The 19,877-nt window shown below is 42.2% G+C and overlaps 2 protein-coding genes across 5 annotated transcripts in view; both read left to right on the top strand.

Moving 5' to 3' along the window:
* The window catches only part of GLG1 (golgi glycoprotein 1), an 84,824-nt gene extending 77,616 nt beyond the window's left edge, over window positions 1-7,208 (top strand). The window contains exons 25-26 of the mRNA XM_062586232.1: window positions 1,201-1,307; window positions 1,838-7,208. Coding sequence (XP_062442216.1) covers window positions 1,201-1,307; window positions 1,838-2,005 — 275 coding nt within the window. The 3' untranslated portion in view covers window positions 2,006-7,208. The remainder of the gene's footprint in view (window positions 1-1,200; window positions 1,308-1,837) is intronic.
* Window positions 7,209-7,495: 287 nt separating this feature from the next.
* The window catches only part of PDPR (pyruvate dehydrogenase phosphatase regulatory subunit), a 29,098-nt gene continuing 16,716 nt past the window's right edge, over window positions 7,496-19,877 (top strand). For 2 of the 4 annotated variants that reach the window (XM_062586295.1, XM_062586293.1), the window contains exons 1-8: window positions 7,496-7,550; window positions 8,331-8,628; window positions 12,738-12,871; window positions 13,865-13,946; window positions 14,039-14,202; window positions 15,424-15,545; window positions 17,026-17,143; window positions 18,516-18,665. In XM_062586295.1, the coding sequence (XP_062442279.1) occupies window positions 8,402-8,628; window positions 12,738-12,871; window positions 13,865-13,946; window positions 14,039-14,202; window positions 15,424-15,545; window positions 17,026-17,143; window positions 18,516-18,665 (997 nt within the window). In that variant the 5' untranslated portion in view covers window positions 7,496-7,550; window positions 8,331-8,401. Of the gene's footprint in view, window positions 7,551-8,327; window positions 8,629-12,737; window positions 12,872-13,864; window positions 13,947-14,038; window positions 14,203-15,423; window positions 15,546-17,025; window positions 17,144-18,515; window positions 18,666-19,877 lie in introns of those variants that run through there. The other 2 variants (XM_062586294.1, XM_062586296.1) reach the window with 2 other exon arrangements.

Here is a 19,877-nt window from a genome sequence, read left to right as displayed (position 1 = left end):
TTTCCAGGCTACCAAAAGATAGCCAGTCTTTCCTGTGTTTTCTAGGTTCACATAGCTGCTGAAGGCTTTGAGATTTCATCAGCCTTTTTAAGTCCCCTAAGACAGAGTGCAGCAGGTTCAGACCACTTGAAACATTTAGATAAATGTTTCCTAACCTGTTTCTTTGCTGTGTGAGGTCAAGCTCCTGCCCTTTGTTATTGCTGTTGTATTAGCTAGCTGGCTCATATGTATAGCTGTTCAAGAAAAGTTAGTGTAGTAAAACATTCTAAAAGTTTTTATTTTCCTGTATTTGTATGTCACTAGAAATAGTAGGCCAAATATTTTCTTGGTCATTATCTTTCTTTTTTGATAGTTATTGAATGCCTTTCTGAAATTCTGTATAGCCTTTGTTTATTTCTTGTTTTGTCTTAATTCTTTTGATGCATGTTCTGATGTTTGCACTGAAGACACGCGGAAGTCTAGCTTAAAGAGGGATCTGCCACTGTGTGTTTGAACTAGGAATTGTGTTTAAAAATCTGGGGTTAATTTAAAGTTTAAAGCCTATTTGCCTGCTATGAACAAAATAACTTCATTGTAAAGCCCCCCCCAAAAAAAATCCAATTAGGGATTATTCAAGTAAGGCAGCATTAACAGACGCATGAAATGTCAGTGTCTCATCTGAACTTCTAACAGAGCTTGTGAATTAGCCAAGCTGTTCTGTAGGCCCCTGTATGTTTTAACACCACATCCTCTGCGCAGAACCCTGAGAATGCAGGAAGCAAAACCTCTCCGAAACATTGTGAAGAAAAACACTTAATAATCCTAAGCAGATTTATTGTGTTTTTTCCTGAGTGTGATATTAGTTCTCGCTAAAGGGTAGTAGCACGGAATTTGGAGAACAGCTCAATAAAGGTTCAATTTATAGAACTTAATCTCATACAAATCACATGAACTACATCTTGGATATAGAACGCCAATTCTTTATCTTTAGAAGTCAAAATTCCTTATCTCTCAAAATGTATTAATCATAAATCTTTGCTAAATTGCAAGCTTCAAGAGTGAAGCAGGGTTTTGTAGACTCTTTATAGCTTTTTTAACAGACTAGCTAATCTGATATAACTGTCAGTCTTAAGAATTGGAATGTCCCTTTCTAGCAGCCTCTTTAGCCTTCCACTGAAGCTGCTCTTTCTAGTTTGTAATACTATCTTCTACACATTGCAGAAATGTCATGCTTAATGGAAGCTCTGGAAGATAAGCGTGTGAGGTTGCAGCCTGAATGCAAGAAACGCCTTAATGATCGTATTGAAATGTGGAGCTATGCTGCAAAGGTGAATACATAAAGCACTTCAGTAAATCACCTCATTTTTTGGCATTGGTTCTTTCACTAAATTGATGTATTGTAAATGGCTTATTAAAAGCCTGAGCTTTTTGAGTTGTAATGGAATTCATGTGTCTTTGAATGAAGTACAACATTGAATTTAATCCAGAAATGTGAAATCGGGCTGCCTCTTTTTTTTTTTTTTTAATTATTATTATATATTATTCTTTTCCTCAGTGGCTGGGGTGCATCCTTAACAGTGCAGAGTTAAATAGTTATCTGGGCATGCAGGGCTTGGTCTCCTGAAGGGAATGTCTAAGGCAATGAATGGGGTCACCAGAACTTCCTGTTATAAAGCGTCTTCTGAGCAGTTGTTCATTTAGATGAGTCATTCCACGCCTGCTTGTTTGTGGCTCAGGGCAAGCCAGACTGTGGGAGGAGGCAATAGCAGCAGCAAAGATTAAACTCCATAAGTGACCTGCCTGAGGTTCACATGCAAAGTACAGTTCTTTGACTCATTTATTCTCCTTTCACTCCTAGGTTGCCCCAGCAGAAGGTTTTTCTGACCTTGCCATGCAAGTTATGACCTCTCCGTCCAAGAATTATATATTGTCTGTGATCACGGTGGGCATCTGTGTACTCTTCCTGATCGGCCTGATGTGTGGACGCATCACCAAGCGGGTGACAAGAGAGCTCAAGGACAGGTAGAGCCTGGATTGCCTGCTGAAGAAATGCCTGCCCAGTGCCCAGTTTTGTACAGCCCTCCTCTGTATAGTCTACCCACCCCCTCTTGGGAGAGGAGAATAAAAAAAAAAAAAAAATTAGAACAGCAGCAGGTGTTGGCTCAGTTTTCCCATCCTGGATCTCATCCACAGCATCTTCATCCTATGAAAGTTTGTGTGCAACATTGGCAGCCCAGCCAGCAGCTTTTGTTACCCCTTTGTTAGCAGACTCTCGTTTACCTGCCTGTAGACAAGTCTCTATTGTACTGTTGGAACTGCCTTCACTCTCCAAATCAGACTGACGTGACCTGCAGCTCAAGCAGCTTTTAAGTAAATTTTTAAAGACAGACATATATCTACATACCAACTGTATGATTTAGGTAATGGTTCATACTGCAATATAGTCATCCTCTGTGGCTGGGTGAAGTTGAGGCGGGAAATTAAAGGGTAAATTGCATCTTAAACCACAGTTGGCCTTGTTTGGACATCTTGCTCATCTTATGTAAAGCATCTTCAGAGTATAGCCTTGGACAACCTAAAGACACCAGTCACAGGTGTCACCTTCTAGTGAATATCCTGCTTTTGTTACTGTGGATTTTTTTGGCTGAAAAGATGTCCTACCTTTTTTCTTCTACCATTCACGAGATAGAATAAAATATTGACCAGGATCAAATATCATGAGAACTGTACAACTTGTATTTCAGTAGATTAAAGGCATGGTGTAGACACAAGGCGTATAGAGCCTGTCAGTAGTATACAGTGCTGCTGTCAGTGGGCATTAAGTGCCCTGACCAGTTACTCAGTCAACTTTATCAGTGATGTTGCGGAAAAAATAAAATATTCCATTTATTTTACTTTGCTGCTGCTGAGCTATTACCCTTCTGAATTAACTATCTACAGATGTTATTGACATACTGGCAATGTGCTTTGCCAGTGATGTGGGATGCGATTGAACACTCAACATCTCTAACTGTAAAACGGTTGCTTGAGGTTAGTGCAGTGGTCTGTAACTGACCTGTCTGGGTCTTAATTGCTTGAACTGGAGCACTGAAGAGTGTATTTAATTCCCACAAGTAAAGTTGATTAAGGATAGAACTGGCATTTCCTGGGATGTAGAACACAGGTGCTGGTCCAGGACATCAACCAGGAGAGGTGGAGGGGGGAATTGCACGGAGGGCAGAAGCATCTGAATCTTCAAGGGAAATAGCTTTCATGTTGTTACCACCAGTGTGCACACTTAGGCTATAAATAGTTACACTTCCAGAACCTGATACTCAAACCTGAAAGCCCAAAGAAGGTGTCTTGAAAAAACTACACCTTTAGTTGTGAAAGCTACTTACTACCATCTTTGTTCTCCAGTTACAAGGAGTGGAAGTCATAGGCCACATGCTGTGGTTGAAACCCGAGGAGTTAGATTGTGTGTGTTGCTGAAACCTAGAAGTGACTACATGAGAGTAGACATGTACAATAGGATGTATTTTATTATCCTTATAGATGTGCTCACTTGTGTGTGCTGCGGTAAAAATCATGTGCCTAAAACTGTCCACCTTAGGCTGAAGCTTGAACCATAACTTTCTTTTCCCACTTAGTGCACTGCTAGGTAAGAGCTAACATTTCCAATCCTCTTCACTGTTCTCTAGGGGGACAGTGGAGATTATCTGAGATGCTTTGGATGTGGACCAGCTGATTTTAATGATGCTGTGTGAGTACAGAATGAGGTGTATACAAAATACTGTGATGGCTTTTGCTGCCTTTATGAAGTCTAGAAAGGTGTACAAAGTTGTCTGCAAACATATCTTTGTTACCCAACTCTGAGGATGGACAGCAAAAAACTAGTGGTATGGTCATAGACTTACAGTGGTAGTCTTTCATGAGCTCTTCTGTTTTTAAGTCAGAGTATTATGAGCACAAGGCAAGCAGTAGAGAAAGTCTGAGCAATGAAGAGTCAACAGAGAACTGGTGTGTGAGATAGGATTCCAGTCAAGTGGTAAGTAGAAAAGAAGTTAAGTCTCAGTTCCTTTTCTCACCCCTGTTCCCTGGTGCTAATGCAGGTTAACTGGCTCTCTGTAAACATGATCTGGGAGAGAAAAGGAATGGTTGATGACATTGAGGTAGCACAGATGTATAACACGCTCAGGTGTTAGTTTGGCAGTTATAAAAATTTACAGCCAAAGTGCTGAAATGCATTACTGCTCTTTGGAGGGGGGAGTGTGTTTGCAGAGCTACAGGGAAGGGAAATGGAATCTGTGAGCACTGTTTTACTTGCCTGGCACAAGTCCCGTTGTTTGAACATTTATCAGGCATAATTAGCTTGCCCTTCAGAGGGGGAGGGTTTAATTGTTACTTTGGAGGATGCATTTTGTAACCTGATTAGCCTGAAAAGCCTAGTTAGGTGGTGTATTGTTTAGAAATAGCGTTTTTTCATAAATCTCAAATGGCACCGCAGTGAAGCATTGCAAGTTTGTAGTCATAGGTCTGAATGTAATCCCTGTTTAGGCTCTGGAAGTAGCTGCTGTCTTTACTTTCTGATATAAGGCTTCTAATTTGGAGGAGATTAAGATATGGAAAGATTTTTGTTGGGTTTGGAGAGAGTGCACTGATGTGTGAAGTGTCATTTTGGCATGACACTTAAATGTTAGTCAGGCAAGAGTAAGAGCAATGCCCTAAATGGTTTATAGTGTATATTGTTGCCTGGAATGCATGGCTACTTCTAGCCAGCACATGCAAGCCCATGCACTCATGTTCTTTAAAGCAGTGTTCTTGATCCTTACCTGCCTGCCATCGCAGTCCTTGCTGGGTGACTTATTGCTGAGACTTTAATCTTTCCTTGGCAGTATAGATGCCCAACTGAGTGCTTAGCAGTTTCACATCAATGGAACAAGCATCAGACAGCGCGGGTGCCTGGAGAGCTGCGTTAAGAGGGTCCAGCAGCCTGCAGTGTTTCTTACCATCAGGATGTTCTGGGAATTTGGTTTCACTGGTGATGGTATTGTGGATATGCATCAGGAGGCCCACAAAGCAAAAGGTAGAATATCAACATTTCTACATGATTGGTTCAAATGCCTTTATTTTATTTACTTTTTTTTTCCCACAAGAGCAAAGACCCACCATTTAAAGCTATGGCCCTGGTCAAAGGGGCCTCCTGATGCTGCTAATGACCAAATACGCTTTTTCTAGTGACTAGAAATCTACCAATCTGAGTCTTGCAATGTTTTTCTACTTTTTGCCTATACCTAAACATCTAGAGGTGTCAAAAGCACAAAAAAACCTTCAAAAGCTCTTCCAAAAATAAGCTATCTGTTGCCAACACATCATCTTGCCTGCAGGCAACAACTTTCTGTTGCAGAGAGAGAAATACATGATGGTAAGAAACATTGCTGTTGCCTTTAATTAAAGGAAGCCTTTTTAATTTTCATGATCTAATTGAGAATACTAGAAATGCCTCTGTCAGCCAAGAAAAGAGTTGGAGCAAAATTTCTGGTCCTCCTTCCTCCTTATGACCCTCACCTCTTCGCCGAGAAGGCTGCACTCCACCATGTACTTCATGAGTGCATCTCCTTGTCATAGCAACACCTTCCGTTTGAGAGCTTACTCTAGATGTGGTTATGCTGATGCTTCTGGAGATAGGTGGAAAGGGTAGGTGACTGATAACTAGCATGGCATGCAGCTTTCCCTTTTCCTTCCTGCTGCAAGGGCTAACAAGTTAGCTTGCATTTCCCAGCTGACAGCATGTGTTTAGATGACCTGGGTAAGGGAGATTGTGCATCATGTGCACCTTATTACTTCACTCTGGCTTGCCGATTAGTGTTCATTCTTGTTGACTTTAAGGAAAAACTTATTGTTTATCTAGTGGGTCAAATCAAGTCCTTTGGCTTTGTTCTGACTTTGGGTTCTCCTTGCCTTGCTTTTGTCATTCAGGCTGTTGTAACTGATGCGGATAAGAACAGTATTTCTTCATTTAATGTCCAGCTAGTCTGCGAGTTGAGTACCTATGTGTCTGTGTCGCTGAAAAGCCCTCTTGAAGTTCAGATACTTCTCTTAACAAAATCATTAAGCATTTTGCCCTCATTCTGACATTTAAAAATCAATGCAAATTCAATCATCTTGCTGTGAAAGAATCCACAGTAAGCATTGTGCACAGAGAGCAGAGGGGACTCTGACACAGCAGTCTTCAAGTCTCAGCAACAGAAACTTGTACTGTGTGGGTACAGCAGGGAAGAAGATGTGATAGACCAGAGAGATCACTTGAATCTGATGTGGTAGAAGTGTGTTCAAGGTGGATGGTGACTTCTGTTAAAACACAACTTTATTATTTAGTTGAAAGAAGATTGTAGTGCTTTTTTTTAAAAAAAAAACTTCGCCAGCTTTGATTTACAAGGGTAGTTTTGAAGTGCGTGTGAGTGCATGAGTGTGGTACAAGATCAGAGCATTTCATCTAACACTTCTGTCCCCATTAAAATAGCTCTGTAGACTCCCAACTGCTTTAGTGTTGGTTTGTATAAAAAGACATTCTTGCCATACGGTTTATAGCCTCTTAAGGGCAGCTCCCAGCAACCGATATTTGCGCAGGCTTTCCGTGCTGAGGCCAAAACCGCAGCTCGCGGGCTCCCGCGGCAGGGCACGAGCGGCTGCCCGCTCGCTCGCCCTCCAGGTGCGTGTGTAGCTGGTGGCCTGGAAAAGGCAGAAAAACGGAGTAGGGGGGAAGGGAAGGGCGCAGCTTTTGCCCGCAGGTTGTGCTTTGACACTTGTGCTGAACGGGTGCGATCCGAAACTGTGACTAATGTTTGTGTTGGACTGAAAAAAAAAATATATCGGAGAAACTAGAAATGTGTGTTTGTAGGGGAGGGTAAGAGGGGGATAATACAGGTACACTTAGTGATCCCTGACTAGTACACGGGGACGACATTGCGAGCCTTCCCAGACAGTGTACAAAAGAGACCCAACAAATCCATACTGTACAGCAGAAGCTGTTTTGAACTTAGTCTTTTTTTTTTTAATGTGACATTAACAAGACTTTTTTTTTTTTGTAAATTGTTTTCCTTTCTGTGTATAAAATCCTGGCTGTTTCTTGTTTTTACATGTTCATGCTGTGTAATTTTGAGATGTTACTGAGATTCTGAACATAATGTGCATTTTTTTCTGTACAGATGAAATGGGAGAATTTAATAAAAAGAGTCTGCAGGTTTTTACTTGTTGGTTTGGGATTTTCTTTAACGAGGCGCTGCCATTAACCTCGGTCTGTCTCGCGCTCGGGTTGATTTTCTCTTTTTTGGTAAGGTTTTTATTTATTTTTTATTTTATTCTATCTTATTTTTTTGTAGTTTTACCGTGTTTTGTCTGAGGAGCCTCCGACCTCCCTGACGGCGCCTCAGGGCAGGGGGCGGGGCTGCTCCCCCCCCCCGCCGTGGTAACGGTCGCGCGGGGGGGGGGGGGGGGGGGGGAGGGGATTGGCGCACGCGCGGTGACGCAGCGCGGCTGTCGCGCGCGCCGTGTGGCGGCCGTAAAGCGCGGAAGGTCAGTCAGGCCCCCAGGTGAGGAGCCGCCGCCGCCCCTGGCCCGCCCGGTACCGGCACCGCGTAGCCCCCGCCGCGCCGCTCCCGCCTCGCTCGGGGCGCCCGGCCGCGCCCCTCGGCCCGGCCGGCCGCCCCCTGCCGCAGGGCCGCGGCGGCCCCCGGGCAGCGCCGGGCCTCCCCCGCGGCCGTTTCTCTTAGCGCGGCGCGGCCGGTGTAACGCAGGCGGCGCGAGGAGCGGAGAAACGGGGTTTTAGCTGCCGAGTTCCGGCCCTGAGCCCGTCCGCGGCCTGCGGCTGCCGCCCCAGGAGTTCCCGGGTAGCATCCTGCGAAACCAGCGCTGTCGGGAAGTACGTCTGCAGCCCTTCGCTCTGGTTGTTGAGATCGCAACGTTACCATCAAGCTTATCTGCTGCCTTGCTAACCCGAGCCTTTCGGAGGTAGCCCGCGGGGGATTTTGGAGTGCGTTCCGTCCGTGCTCGTGGGCTTTCTCTGATCCGCCTGTTGTTGGCGTGAGAACCTTCTTGGCCTTTGTTTTCAGCTCTCATCTTGTTATTTGGTCATAGTCAATTTGTGCTGCCGTCCAAAATAAAGGTGTAATGTTCTGTACCTGTTACTTGAGCTATGTAAGTTTAAATTTAATACTAAGACTGTTCTTTAGGGACTGAATAACTGCTGTCTTGTTTGTTATCAGCGTTCACGTGTTCGCTCATACCCGATACACCATGTGATATTTGCCACTGCCAACCTTTCTTAAAATAAGATAAGCAGGAATGTGATTTTTGTCTTTCCTTCCTAGAAGGAGTGGTACTGAGCTAACGTCTGAACTCATCTAGGGTGACGCTTTAAGAAAACTAATAAATAGCTGCCAGGATGTTTCTCCGATTACTGTCAGATGTCCGGTGGCGGGCAGCTAAGCCAAGATGGAGAGGAATGACGTGCTCCCGGCGAAGTACCTCAAGTACAGCAGAACCTCATCCAGTTTCCTTGCCAGCACAGGCGCAGGTTGTCATCTGTGGTGGTGGAATCATGGGCACATCGGTGGCGTATCACCTTTCCAAGCTGGGTTGGAAGGATATAGTCTTACTTGAGCAGGGCAGGTAAGGATTAAGGTTTTCTCATAACAAAAATAGACAGAACATGCATGCATCCTAGCAGCATCTATTGTAATGTGTTATTTTTATCTATTACCTGGTTTTGGAGCCATGGAATAGGCTTATGCTGAATATTATTACTGAGACTTACTTCTCCTTCATGTGCACAGGGCAGACCTGAAAGGTGAAGGGTATCCTTTGTATGATGAAGCTGTAAAAGCTGCTTCTAAAAAGTCCTGCCACTCCACTTTTCCCTCACACGGTGGAGGAGATGGAGAGGTCACAAATTATTAACAACCTGAAATTTGAGCTTTCACATTCACACTAAGCTTCTACTCAACCAGTATTATGATCTTGCTAATTTCTCAAGTGACCCTTAAGTAAGGAGACTCAGAATATAAGGTATTTTTGTTTACTAAACCTTTCTCTGCAAACTTTTAGCCATGAATGATGAAGGTACTTGCATGTAGGTATGGGAAATAATGGAGTAGGCAAAGGAACTTGTATTTTCTTTAATGTTTGCATATGTTTGGAGGAGGTTTAGCTTTATGTTCAGGCCTGCCTGCAGCGATTTGGGCTGTAAGAGTTGGAACAGCTTACATGCTTTTGCCTTACAAGAAACATACTGGCATTAGGAACAGCCTGAGAGAGAGAGGACTAAAGGTGGTCTGTGTTTTACTTATAGGTGCTGAGTGTGCAAAAAATAAAAATAAACACATGAAATTTGCAAAGATGGAACATTTTAACAAAATACTTACAGTGAAACTAGAAGACCTAAAAATCTGTATACACCATCCAGCCCCCAGTGACCTTCTCTGTAACTGGGCTGGGGTAGGTAAATGAAGTGTTGCGCCACTAGCAAGACTTCAAAGAGACTGCAGATATGGAGTCTGTGGATATACCACAGAGATGACCTAACCCTGTAAACTGGTTAAAGGCTTTGATTTTCTAGAGTTTGTCTATTACAAGGATTTAATGCCTCTCTGCAAAATAGTCTAGTTCGTTATAATTTGGTTGAGTACGAGGTAGAAAAAGACTTTATATGCTCTTTGGTGAGTTGGATCTGAAGTCTGTGCTGGAGTACACAGATCCTGTTTGAAGTTTACTGTGCAGCCTTTTTCTGTTGACTAGATCTCTGCCTCAGAAGTGGATTTTTGGTATTTTCATTAAGGAGTCTGGGGATTTTGGCGTGAGACAGTGCTAAGACCTGTGTTTGGACATTTGAAGAGGTATTTATCGCAGCAGCTTCGAACACCCTGAATACCTGCTGGATGGAGAATTGTTACCTTCCAGCTCAGAGCTTCCTACCTGATGCTGTTTCCAAGAATAATTAGCTATGACTTCTTGACTTTGCATTGCTGGGAAGTAGGGAGTGTCAAGGTCTTCACAGCTGCAAAGAGAGGAAATTGGAGAGTCTTTGAGACCTTGAAAGCAGGGTCTTTTTGGCTGCAATTAGCTGCTAGGCTTCATTTTTAAGGGAGTTTAGGTTGGGATGTGAAGATCCCCATAAAAGACCTTCATCACATGACATGCTGCACAAGCTCAGTCTATGTGCATGCTCAAGGGAAAAGAAAAATGTTGCATTAACAAAAATCCTAGCATTAAATTATGGTAAGCATGGTTAACCATGTTTCAGCTGTTGCGACTAAGGACACAGCAAAAAGAATACCTTTCACAACTGATTATTGTGCTGAATTTCTGTAATAATATGGAGATGCTAGACCAAAAATAATCTTGTCAAAGCCTTGCCTGGCAAATGGAAAATTGCAGGATTGCTTTAGCAACAGGGAAGATGACTTGGAAGTATTGTGAAAGCAAGTGGAGAGAGAGCTAGGCTTAAATCTAATTGTCTTGTCTTAACCTGTCTGTGCTGCAGAGGTTTTAGTAGGTCTTTTATCTTTACAGCAGCCCTTCACCAAACAATTAGACAATTGTTTAAGAGTGGTTTAATAAGGGAAAAGAAATAGATGTATCTATCTCCTGGTAATTGCTGCACAGTAGAAAGGCCAGCAGAGATGTAAGACACAAAGAAACCCAAGCCTTTTTTCCACCCAAGGGAAATCTTGCTTTGGAAAAAGAAATAAATCAGGTAGGCAGGTAGGCTTGAGCATGTGATTAAAACCCTTTAAAGTGCTTTCTTTATAAAATTTCAGAAGTGAGCTGCACCAAAAGCATTCTAGAGGTTGTGTCTCTCCCTGCATCATCCAGCTTAAGAGTTTTTAAGTTTCTCTCATATGGTGCCCCTGTCCTGAGAAGCAAAGCTGATTAAACTGGTGGCATCATTTGACTGTACTTAGTGTATTTAGCCTGCAGTATGGACAAACATGGGGATACTCTTTTTCTTAGTTACTTTATCTTAGTACTAAGTGCTTGGATATTTGTGCTTAATTTAGCATTCTTTGTTTATTGATCTCCTTTGTGTTGCGTAAATTAGGTATTACCACACTGCAGTTTGGGAAGATTGAGAAAGGAATAGGCCAGGTCTTGAAGACTGGTCAGTAAGTGCATGTTAGTCAATACGCTAACACCTTTTTAATGCCTACTATAGTTAAGGCAAAGTTAGCACCAAGTGTTAGGTCATGCTTCAGACAAGCCTAAGCAATTTTTAACAACTTTATAAAAGGCTCAGCTGCCATCTTAGAGTCTAGGTGTCTTGGGTATCAGCTTACTTCTCTCCTTGTATGTGCTGCTCTCCCAGAGGTATTCACCAAAGGTCCCAGCTAGTTTCAGTTGACACTTTATGTAAAAGAAGTAATGAGATAGTACATTTTGGTTGAATTGGATGACTAAAGAATGTTTTTCATGAAATAAATTAAAATAGCAGTAAAAAAAAGGGGGGGGGGGAGAAAATGGATGCCTTCACTTCTTTTTTCCCAAAGGAACTTTGATTATCCTGAGTCTGATAAGCAACTTCTGTTCCGGACCCATGATTCTTTACGTATTTTGTGTAGCTTGCTTGTAATAATTTTCTTTCAAGTAGAGGGTAGAGTCCATTAGTGTGTTAAACTCTTACCACCTTAATTTGATCTCTGAAGAATTTGTCTGTATGCCAGCGACTCTAATTGATGCAGTTTATGTGATGCTATATTGTTGTTGGTAGCAGCTCTCAGGTAACTTGGCTTTTGTGCTTTGTGTTGCTCCATGGCACAATAGGATGCTTCACAGCTAGTTCAAAGTCTCCCTTGCTGCATCTTGAAAGGAGTTAAAGTTTTATTGCCATAATAAACAGGTGTCTGAAATTTGCTAGAGATAATTACTTTTCAACTTGTTGATTCTCAGAAGGGCTTATTTATGTACTCTTGGCCATGGTTTTCCATCTCTGTATTAAGCAGGTGCAGTTACAGGGTTTCATGCTTCTGTGGTAGGCTCCCAGACAGGTTGTCGCACTTTGGATTTTAACAGGAGAGCTTTTGCAGTTTGCTCCTGAGAAGCTGTGTTGTTCAGTGAAATAGTATGCTCACATAAGCGAATCAAGAGATGTGTGCTAGCCCCAGGATCACAAGGAGGAGAGCTGTCCTGCTTGCTACAGTGTGCTGCTGTGGATTTACATCTGCACCATGCAAACACCCTAGCTTAGGTTGGTACAGGACAGATGTGTCCACAGGAAAATATGAGGCTGTGGGAGAGCTACTTTTGTCTGTAACAAAGATAGTTTCTTTCCCATACACTAAAACTGAGCTTGTTGTCAGGAATGCTTAAAAGATTCGCTTTTGTCTGGGAGTGCAAGCGTCTGATTATGGTGTCTGCAGCTGATAGTATATTCCAAAAAGAGAAGATGCTTGATGCATACAAGTTAACATCACACATTTTGAGATCTCACGCAGTCATTACTAGCATCTGTGAATTTTGTTTTATGCTGATTTTATTTCCATATACAGTGCAGCAGACACTGATTATTAAGAAGCAAATCTGTGATACTTTGTGTAAGTTCCTGCCACCTGAAATCAACACTGTCTATTTGATGGACAGCTTTTGGTCTGATATGTTTGGGGGAGAGGTTGTTGTTTGGCTTGTGCTGTCAGTAGAGCTGCTGGAGCAGCATTCTTGGTGGGGGGAGGTTGTTTGCTTCCCCACATGTCAGCTGGATGAGGTTTTCTTTGCAACTTCTCTTGCAGATTGGCTGCTGGAACTACTCGATTTTGTGCTGGCATTGTGAGCACAGCCAGGCCAGTGTCCATAGAGCTCAAGATGGCAGATTATTCCAACAAGCTGTATCAGCAGCTGGAACAAGAGACAGGAATAAAAACAGGTACTAAAAGTGTAATCTTTGAGTAATTGAGGAATCTTTGGGAAATACAATCAAAGTGCTAACACTGAACTACTAATGTAATTTTACAGTGTCTTAGAGTTGTCGGTTCCCGTTCCAAAATGATATACTTAGAGTGAATCAGATGCAAAGGAATGTTACTAATGTGATCAGAAGAATGGGAGGAAGAGTATCAGATGCTCAGACTGAAGGCACATTACTTGCAAAATATAGTCATTTTTTTTCTGTTTTTTGTAACTTGGACAAATGTGGATTAATTTTTTCAGAGAGACTAAGAAGTGTATGGCAGAGACTAGAGCAAATGACCCAGTTTCTGCACCAGTTCACTTCTCAGAAAAACAAAAGGGTTAACAGAAGTGCTAAACATAGGCAAAACAAGATATTTTACCCTGGTCTTGCTCCTGGAAACATCAAGGAAATGTTGTGTTGAAATCCTTCCTCTCACTCTGGCCACAATGCTGAGGCATGTACCTGATACGGAGAACTTCAGCACTGATAGTTTCCTGGTTACGGGGACTTGTGCTATGTGTCAAACTCACCACAGGTCAATAACTGTGCCTGTAATTAAGGCCAGTATTTAGAGAGTAGTGGAGTCTATTGCAGCTGGTCGAGTTGCCACAAAATGTCATGCTTTTAGTGGTTAAGGTTTTATTCTGATTGAGTAGTTATTAGATGACATTTTCTCTGTTTGCCAGTAACCGCTCTTCTCTTTTAATTGGTAGCACATACACAGTTTGATTATGTTATAAACACAGATAAATGTAGGACAATTGAGGGGTTAGAACATAAATCGTAATTAAATCGCCTTTTTGAAATGTTGACTAAAGTTGGTTTTGATTACTAGTTGTTAATGCAGGGATCTGGGTTTTCCTAGTTCCTGCATAATGGAAGCAATGGGTCTAAAGCAATGGGTCTGAGATTAAAAGAATTCAAAGATCCTGTCCAAATCTGACTTGACTTTGGTCATTGTCATAGGGTACATGAAGACAGGCTCTATTTCACTGGCTCAGACTCAGGATCGACTAATCTCTCTGAAACGCATTGCTTCATCGCTGAAGTACGTATAAGCAGGAAGCGTTAACCGATCTCTACTTCGCATCAGCTCTCCTGCAGGACTAGTGACAGCGTTTTGCTTGTGTTTTGTGGCAGTGTAATGGGAATACCTTGTGAAATTATCACGCCGAAGCAAGTGGCGCAGCTCCACCCGCTTATCAACATTCATGACCTTGTGGGGGCCATGTATGTACCAGGAGATGCACTCGTGTCATCTGCCGATGTGAGTCTGGCTCTGGCAACTGCTGCCTCGCGGAATGGTATGAGTGTTTTTTGATCTATAGAATGCTGTCCTGCATGATAGGTGTCTTGTTTCCAGAAAAGAATATAATTTTCTGCTTGAGGATGCCATCAGTTTGGGGGCTGAAACTGGGCGTTAAAACCCAAAACTTGGTCATTTGTGTAACATTCATATTCTTTTAAACCTATTTTTCCCCTTAAAAAAAATAGACTGATTTTTTTTTACCCCTGTATTCTGGGGATCTACTTTGATGGCCCAAGCGCCATTTTGCTGTACTCATTACATATTTCTTCGAATAAACCCACAGTGTTTTGTCATAAATACAATCCTTAATAGGGCCTTAGACAAGACTGCACATCAGAAGAGTTTAGTTATCTACAAAGCAAAAGGCATGACTCCTGTGGATTATATCCTTGAGCATATACTCTTTCAGTGCGTTTGGAAGTGAAGTGGTAAACGTTATTTGGACAACGCTTTGGCACATTTGGAGAGGCTTGAAAGTGGAGCAAAGCATAGATTTGGTGGCGGGGATGGGGCTCATTAAGCATCAAAATCCATCAGATTGGAAGAAGCTACCTAGGAAGACGTTAAATAGGGTCATTAGTGGAAGTAGAATGGCTATACTGTATATGCATATTTTCTGCATAGTGAATTGGGGCCAAAAACAGTTGCTTTTCATGCTCTTGAAGTGCTGCTCAGTTATGTGCTATTTGTTGGGCTTTGGAAGTTGTTTGTTTTTTTATGACTTGATGTCCTTCTAAGAGAGGAATAAATGTTACAAAGCTTTTTGTGTAGACAAATAATGATCTCTTTTAGTATTGCTGTTTTTGAATACTGTTACGTGATTTTTTTTCATAAAATGACTGAGTTTCCGTAAAAGAACAAGCAGTCTTGCCATCTGAAGCCTCAGACATTGTGGCGTAAAGGAATTATAATTGAAGGAAGCCTATGGTTTAGAGATCTTTTTCTCATGTTTTTGATACGGGGGTGTATTTATCACCCAGATTGTCACGTAGGAAAGAATACTGTAACTCTTCACAAAATAAGCCTTTCAATTATGCATGTTCAAGATAAATGCATGCTGTTTTACAAATGACAGGGTTTCGCTTAGGAATTTTCGAGTCGAGCATAAAAATTTTGTCTTAAAGAGAAAACAAGCTTTTAAATTGTGTCTAATGTTAGCAGCTTGACACTTCGGAATGGGAGCTGGTGGTACACTGACTTTCTTATGTTTTCTCAGGTGTCCAGATTCACGAACGGACAAGTGTCAGTCATGTCTTGGTCCAGAAGGGTCGTGTGACTGGAGTTGAGACTGACAGAGGACAAATTTCATGCCAGTACTTTGTCAACTGCGCTGGCCAGGTTGGGTTATTAAGATTTTTCTTTCTTTTTTTTCCCTTTGGTTTAGATTTTTCTGTATTATTAAAAGGAGATCTTTCAGGGAACTCCAGAAAAAAATAATAAAGCCACTTTCTTTCTGCCAGACTAGGCAAATACTTCGCAGGCCAAAACTGTTTGCTCCACGGAACAGAAAAATGTCCATTTATAGATCAGACTACCAAAAGGACAATAGTAGTCCTCCCACATGACTGCCTGTGTGTGTTATTTGGGGGCAGGTTTAGCTCAGTTGGTCAGAGCGTGGCGCTGCTAATGCCAAGGTTGTGGGTTCAGTCCCCGTATGGGCTCTGCTGAAGGCTGGACTAGATGACCTCCAGAGGTCCCTTCCAACCTTATTGGGGTTTCGTTTAGCTCAGTTGGTTAGAGCATGGTGCTAATAACACCAGGGTCGTGGGTTCGATCCCTGTACGGGCCACTTGTTTGAGGACTGGACTAGGTGATCTCCAGAGGTCCCTTCCAACCTTACCAATTCTATGATTCTAGGTAATGCTTGGAGTAGCCATAGTTTTAGTGTTGTTTCTTTTGCTTTCTCTGAAAAAGCATTACTCTGCTAATCAGAGCTGAGTTTTTGCTGCACGGGTATTGGATTCTAAAAACTCTTCTTATACTAAAAAAGGAGGGCACTTTATTCAGGGATTTATTTATTTGTTTATACTGTTCATGCTTTGACCTGGTTTATTGAAGTATATCAAAGTCCTGTCATTCAGCTTCTTAGAACAGCAGGGGTGTGGAGGAGGAAAGTAAGTGCTTGCCATTTGCTTGGCCTTGCAGGGTGGATGTTGTCCTGCTGAGGAGCACCCTGCAGTTTGGCACTGCAGCTCTGCCTTTGCCCCCCTCTCTCAGGAGGGATGCACCCTTTTGCCATGAAGGATTTTGCTTTGGCCCATAGTGAGACAGTTCAGTTTCTCCCTATCCTTCATCTTGCTGCAGAAGGCTATGTTTAGAATTTTAAGTTTTGTTTTTTTCTTTTTAAAGTACTGTTGCTTTTCTGCTGTGAAAATACATCTGACAGTTGCTTTTTCTCAGCTTGCAATTTACTGTCTTGTTAATATGACATCCTAGCAGTGTAGGCACCTAAATCCTCTCTGTTTTTGTTTTTAGAGTCTGAGCATAATGTTGACATTGGTGAATAAATCTTACTTTGCTTTTGTATTGTAAGTTGATAATTCTTAGTCTTGAGTCAGCACCCCACTTTTCTAGATGTTATATGAGGAACAGAAAAAACAATTTTTGTCTCAAACAGTTCAAATTTTAAGAAAGCAGCACAAATCTTCTGTTTAAGGGACAAGACCAAATCTGACTTGGTCTTTTATGAAAGCAAAACACCAGAGGTGAACTGTGCGCTTGCTTTCTTTCTGCCTTTTAAAATTGGAGTTAGTTTTCTCCTTTTGCATTTTAACATGCTTTTTTTCCTTTTTTTTCCTCTTTCTTCTTTCTCTTTCAGTGGGCCTATGAGCTGGGACACTCTGGGGAGGAACAAGTCAGTATCCCAGTCCATGCCTGTGAACACTTCTACCTCCTGACGTATCCTTTGCAGGAACCTCTGGCAAGCAGCATGCCAAGTAAGAATTCTTGAGCTCTGTTTCACTTTTCTTGGTGAATTTTATCTGCCTTTCCATGGTGAGGTAGGTGTATTGTGACAAAAGAAAAAAAAAATCTAACTAAGGGCTATCAGTTCTCAGCTCAGTTAGGATAGTGAAGTACGTTCCAACAGACTTGCTCTTAGTGTCCTCTTTCAGTGGTAGGAAGAATCTCTTCCCTTATTCTTGGGAAAACTTTTATTACAGGAATTGATATTTTCAGAATTTGTCAATTTAGGGAGGAGAATGACCTTAACTCTAGTTTGACAAGCCAGTGTGTTTTAGACTTGACTGCTGCTTTTGTGAGCTGGAGGGAGGATCCTAGCCTTGCTACTATGTTTTCCTTTCAGGCTGCTGTCCCCAAATGGCCCATCTATTCCTTTCCTCTAACTGAAGCTAAGGCTTTACAATGACATTTACATATCTATGAGCTGTAGGGACAACCAAAGCACTTGAGGTAGTTGTTCCTCCTCCTCCTCCCCCAAGTTCTGGCTTTTGACTCTTTTAAAGAAAGGCCTTCGTGCTTGAAAACTGATTGGGAAGAGGAAAATTTTCTTATTCACTTGTCTTTAGCAAGAGCTTCTGCTCCTGGTGAGTAATGTTTATGCTCTCTAGGGAATTTACCTCTCTGACCAGAGACCCCGAGTACTTCGCTTTATTTAATTTTGTAATCTAAAAATATATATATTCCTAGTTTTTCTCTGTGTGGAAAAACTACTACGAAACATGCTAGGTGGAAATTCACAAATGCTTCGAGTTGACAGTACCACTGGAAGAAGCCATCCTGACCTGACCACTTTTCCTTACCCCAGTGCTGACTACTTTCTTTGTGCTGATATCCCCGCAGCAGAGTGGATCAGTGACTCATGCCCATTAAAATTAGCTGTTCTTAATAAAAGAAGAAAAAGGGATGGGGGAGGACAGATGTCTGTTGGTGGTAGGTCTGGTCTTGGGTGCAGTTCCAGTAGAGCTAAGTCAGTATAATAACTTTTTAGTGCCAGGTGGATTATGGCTGCCTTTTGTGTCCTTTTGCTTCCGGTAACACAACCTTGTTGATTTTAGTGCTCTTTAGATTCAGTTGTGTTTACTGTGCTCCCCAAAGTGGGTGTGCATGGTTGTGAGGAGAGGTAATGCTGATTTAGTAATTTAAACTGGCTCACCAAAGGGTCATGTGAGAACCAGAACTGGCATGGAAGTGTGGAGCTGGGGGACTGAGATTGTCCATTCTCATGGCAGTGGGCTGCTAGTTTGGCCAGCCTATCACCCGACCTCCATGCAGTGCTGGTGGAACTATGGTCCGAGATACTTACCCCTTCTCTCAGTTCGCTTCCCACATGTTTTCTTTCCTCTGCAGCTGTTGTAGACCCGGATGGCAGGATCTACATACGCAACTGGCAAGGTGGCATCCTTTCAGGAGGCTTTGAGAAAAACCCCAAGCCTCTCTTCACGGAGGGACGGAACCAGCTGGAGATTCAGAACCTCCAGGAAGACTGGGATCATTTTGGTATGTCAGAGGGAAAAAAACAGCAGCAGTGGAACATATGGCTTCAGCAGAAGGCAGAGTTAGTGAAAAGGCAGGCTGTTGTAGACCAGCTAGCTTGTGCGTCTGCCTTTATCTGAAAGATGTGGGAAACATGAATGTTCTCTCAAATTCATTTGTCTCTTCATTTGTCAGTAATTTGTGTAAAACCCCTTTACCAAGGACTACGCAAACATTTGTGAAGCATTAAAAAACACCCATTTACCTTCAGCACATATTAATTTCCTCTAGTGCAGTGAAGTACTACATAAACTTTCCAACATTGTTCTTCCATCACATTTGACTTTTGACTGTCAGTGCCGCCTGCAGCTCCTCTTGTGACCCTGTCAATGAGCACTGGTGACCTGCCATGTAGCCATGGTATTTTGTTTCTGCAGCTCTCTTCAGCAGTGACTGCCAAGTGTATTTCCATTGGTGGAAGTTCTTATGTGGGGATAGGACTTCATGGCGTTGCTTCCCAGACTTCATCCCACCATTGACAGTATGGTGGTTTGTTATATTCCAAATGTTCTGTGTTTTTCTTCCTATATTATTGGATTTTTGAGTTTTGTATGTGCTTTTAAGTAAAGGGTTGTTTCTATAGGAAAGAACATAGTGTGGGTTTTTTTTCCCCTCTCTTATGCCTCATAAGTTCATGTGTGCCATCTCATCATTACTTCAAATCTCTCTTTTATTTAAAGTCAGAGATCTCTGGTTTCCTTGTGACTGCCCATGCCTTCGTCTGTGACTCTGAGCACAAATAGACTTTCACTGAGCTCTTTCTGCATTCTTCCAGCCACTCCCCAGTTTAAATTGATATATCTTATTTTTCTGTCTGTCGGATATCTTGCTGGATACCATAAACAGCTTAAACTCCAGGGTGATGGGGCAGAGCCAGAATGGGGTGCACTTTTGTGCTGGAACATGCTGAAAATTTTTAGATTTATAGATGACTACAGGCTTCCTTGAAGATACAGTTTCACTAATGAGTTACTGGAGCTTTGCACCCAATTTCTCCCCTTTTGATTTTTTTAGATATTGCTGAAATGAAATGGCACTGCTCAATGGCACCCACAAATTGCCTAAATTTTGGAAGCAACTGCATGCTGTGTTCCACCATTACCATTTTATGAATTCAAACATACTGGCAAGTTGAGCAAAGTCATAGCTTACTCAGCAAGTATTTGATCCTTTTCT

The sequence above is a fragment of the Rhea pennata genome, chromosome 13 (assembly GCF_028389875.1).
Source record: "Rhea pennata isolate bPtePen1 chromosome 13, bPtePen1.pri, whole genome shotgun sequence".
Lineage (NCBI taxonomy): Eukaryota > Metazoa > Chordata > Aves > Rheiformes > Rheidae > Rhea > Rhea pennata.
Note: the sequence above shows the minus strand (reverse complement) of the source record. Positions and strands in the feature narration are given on the sequence as shown.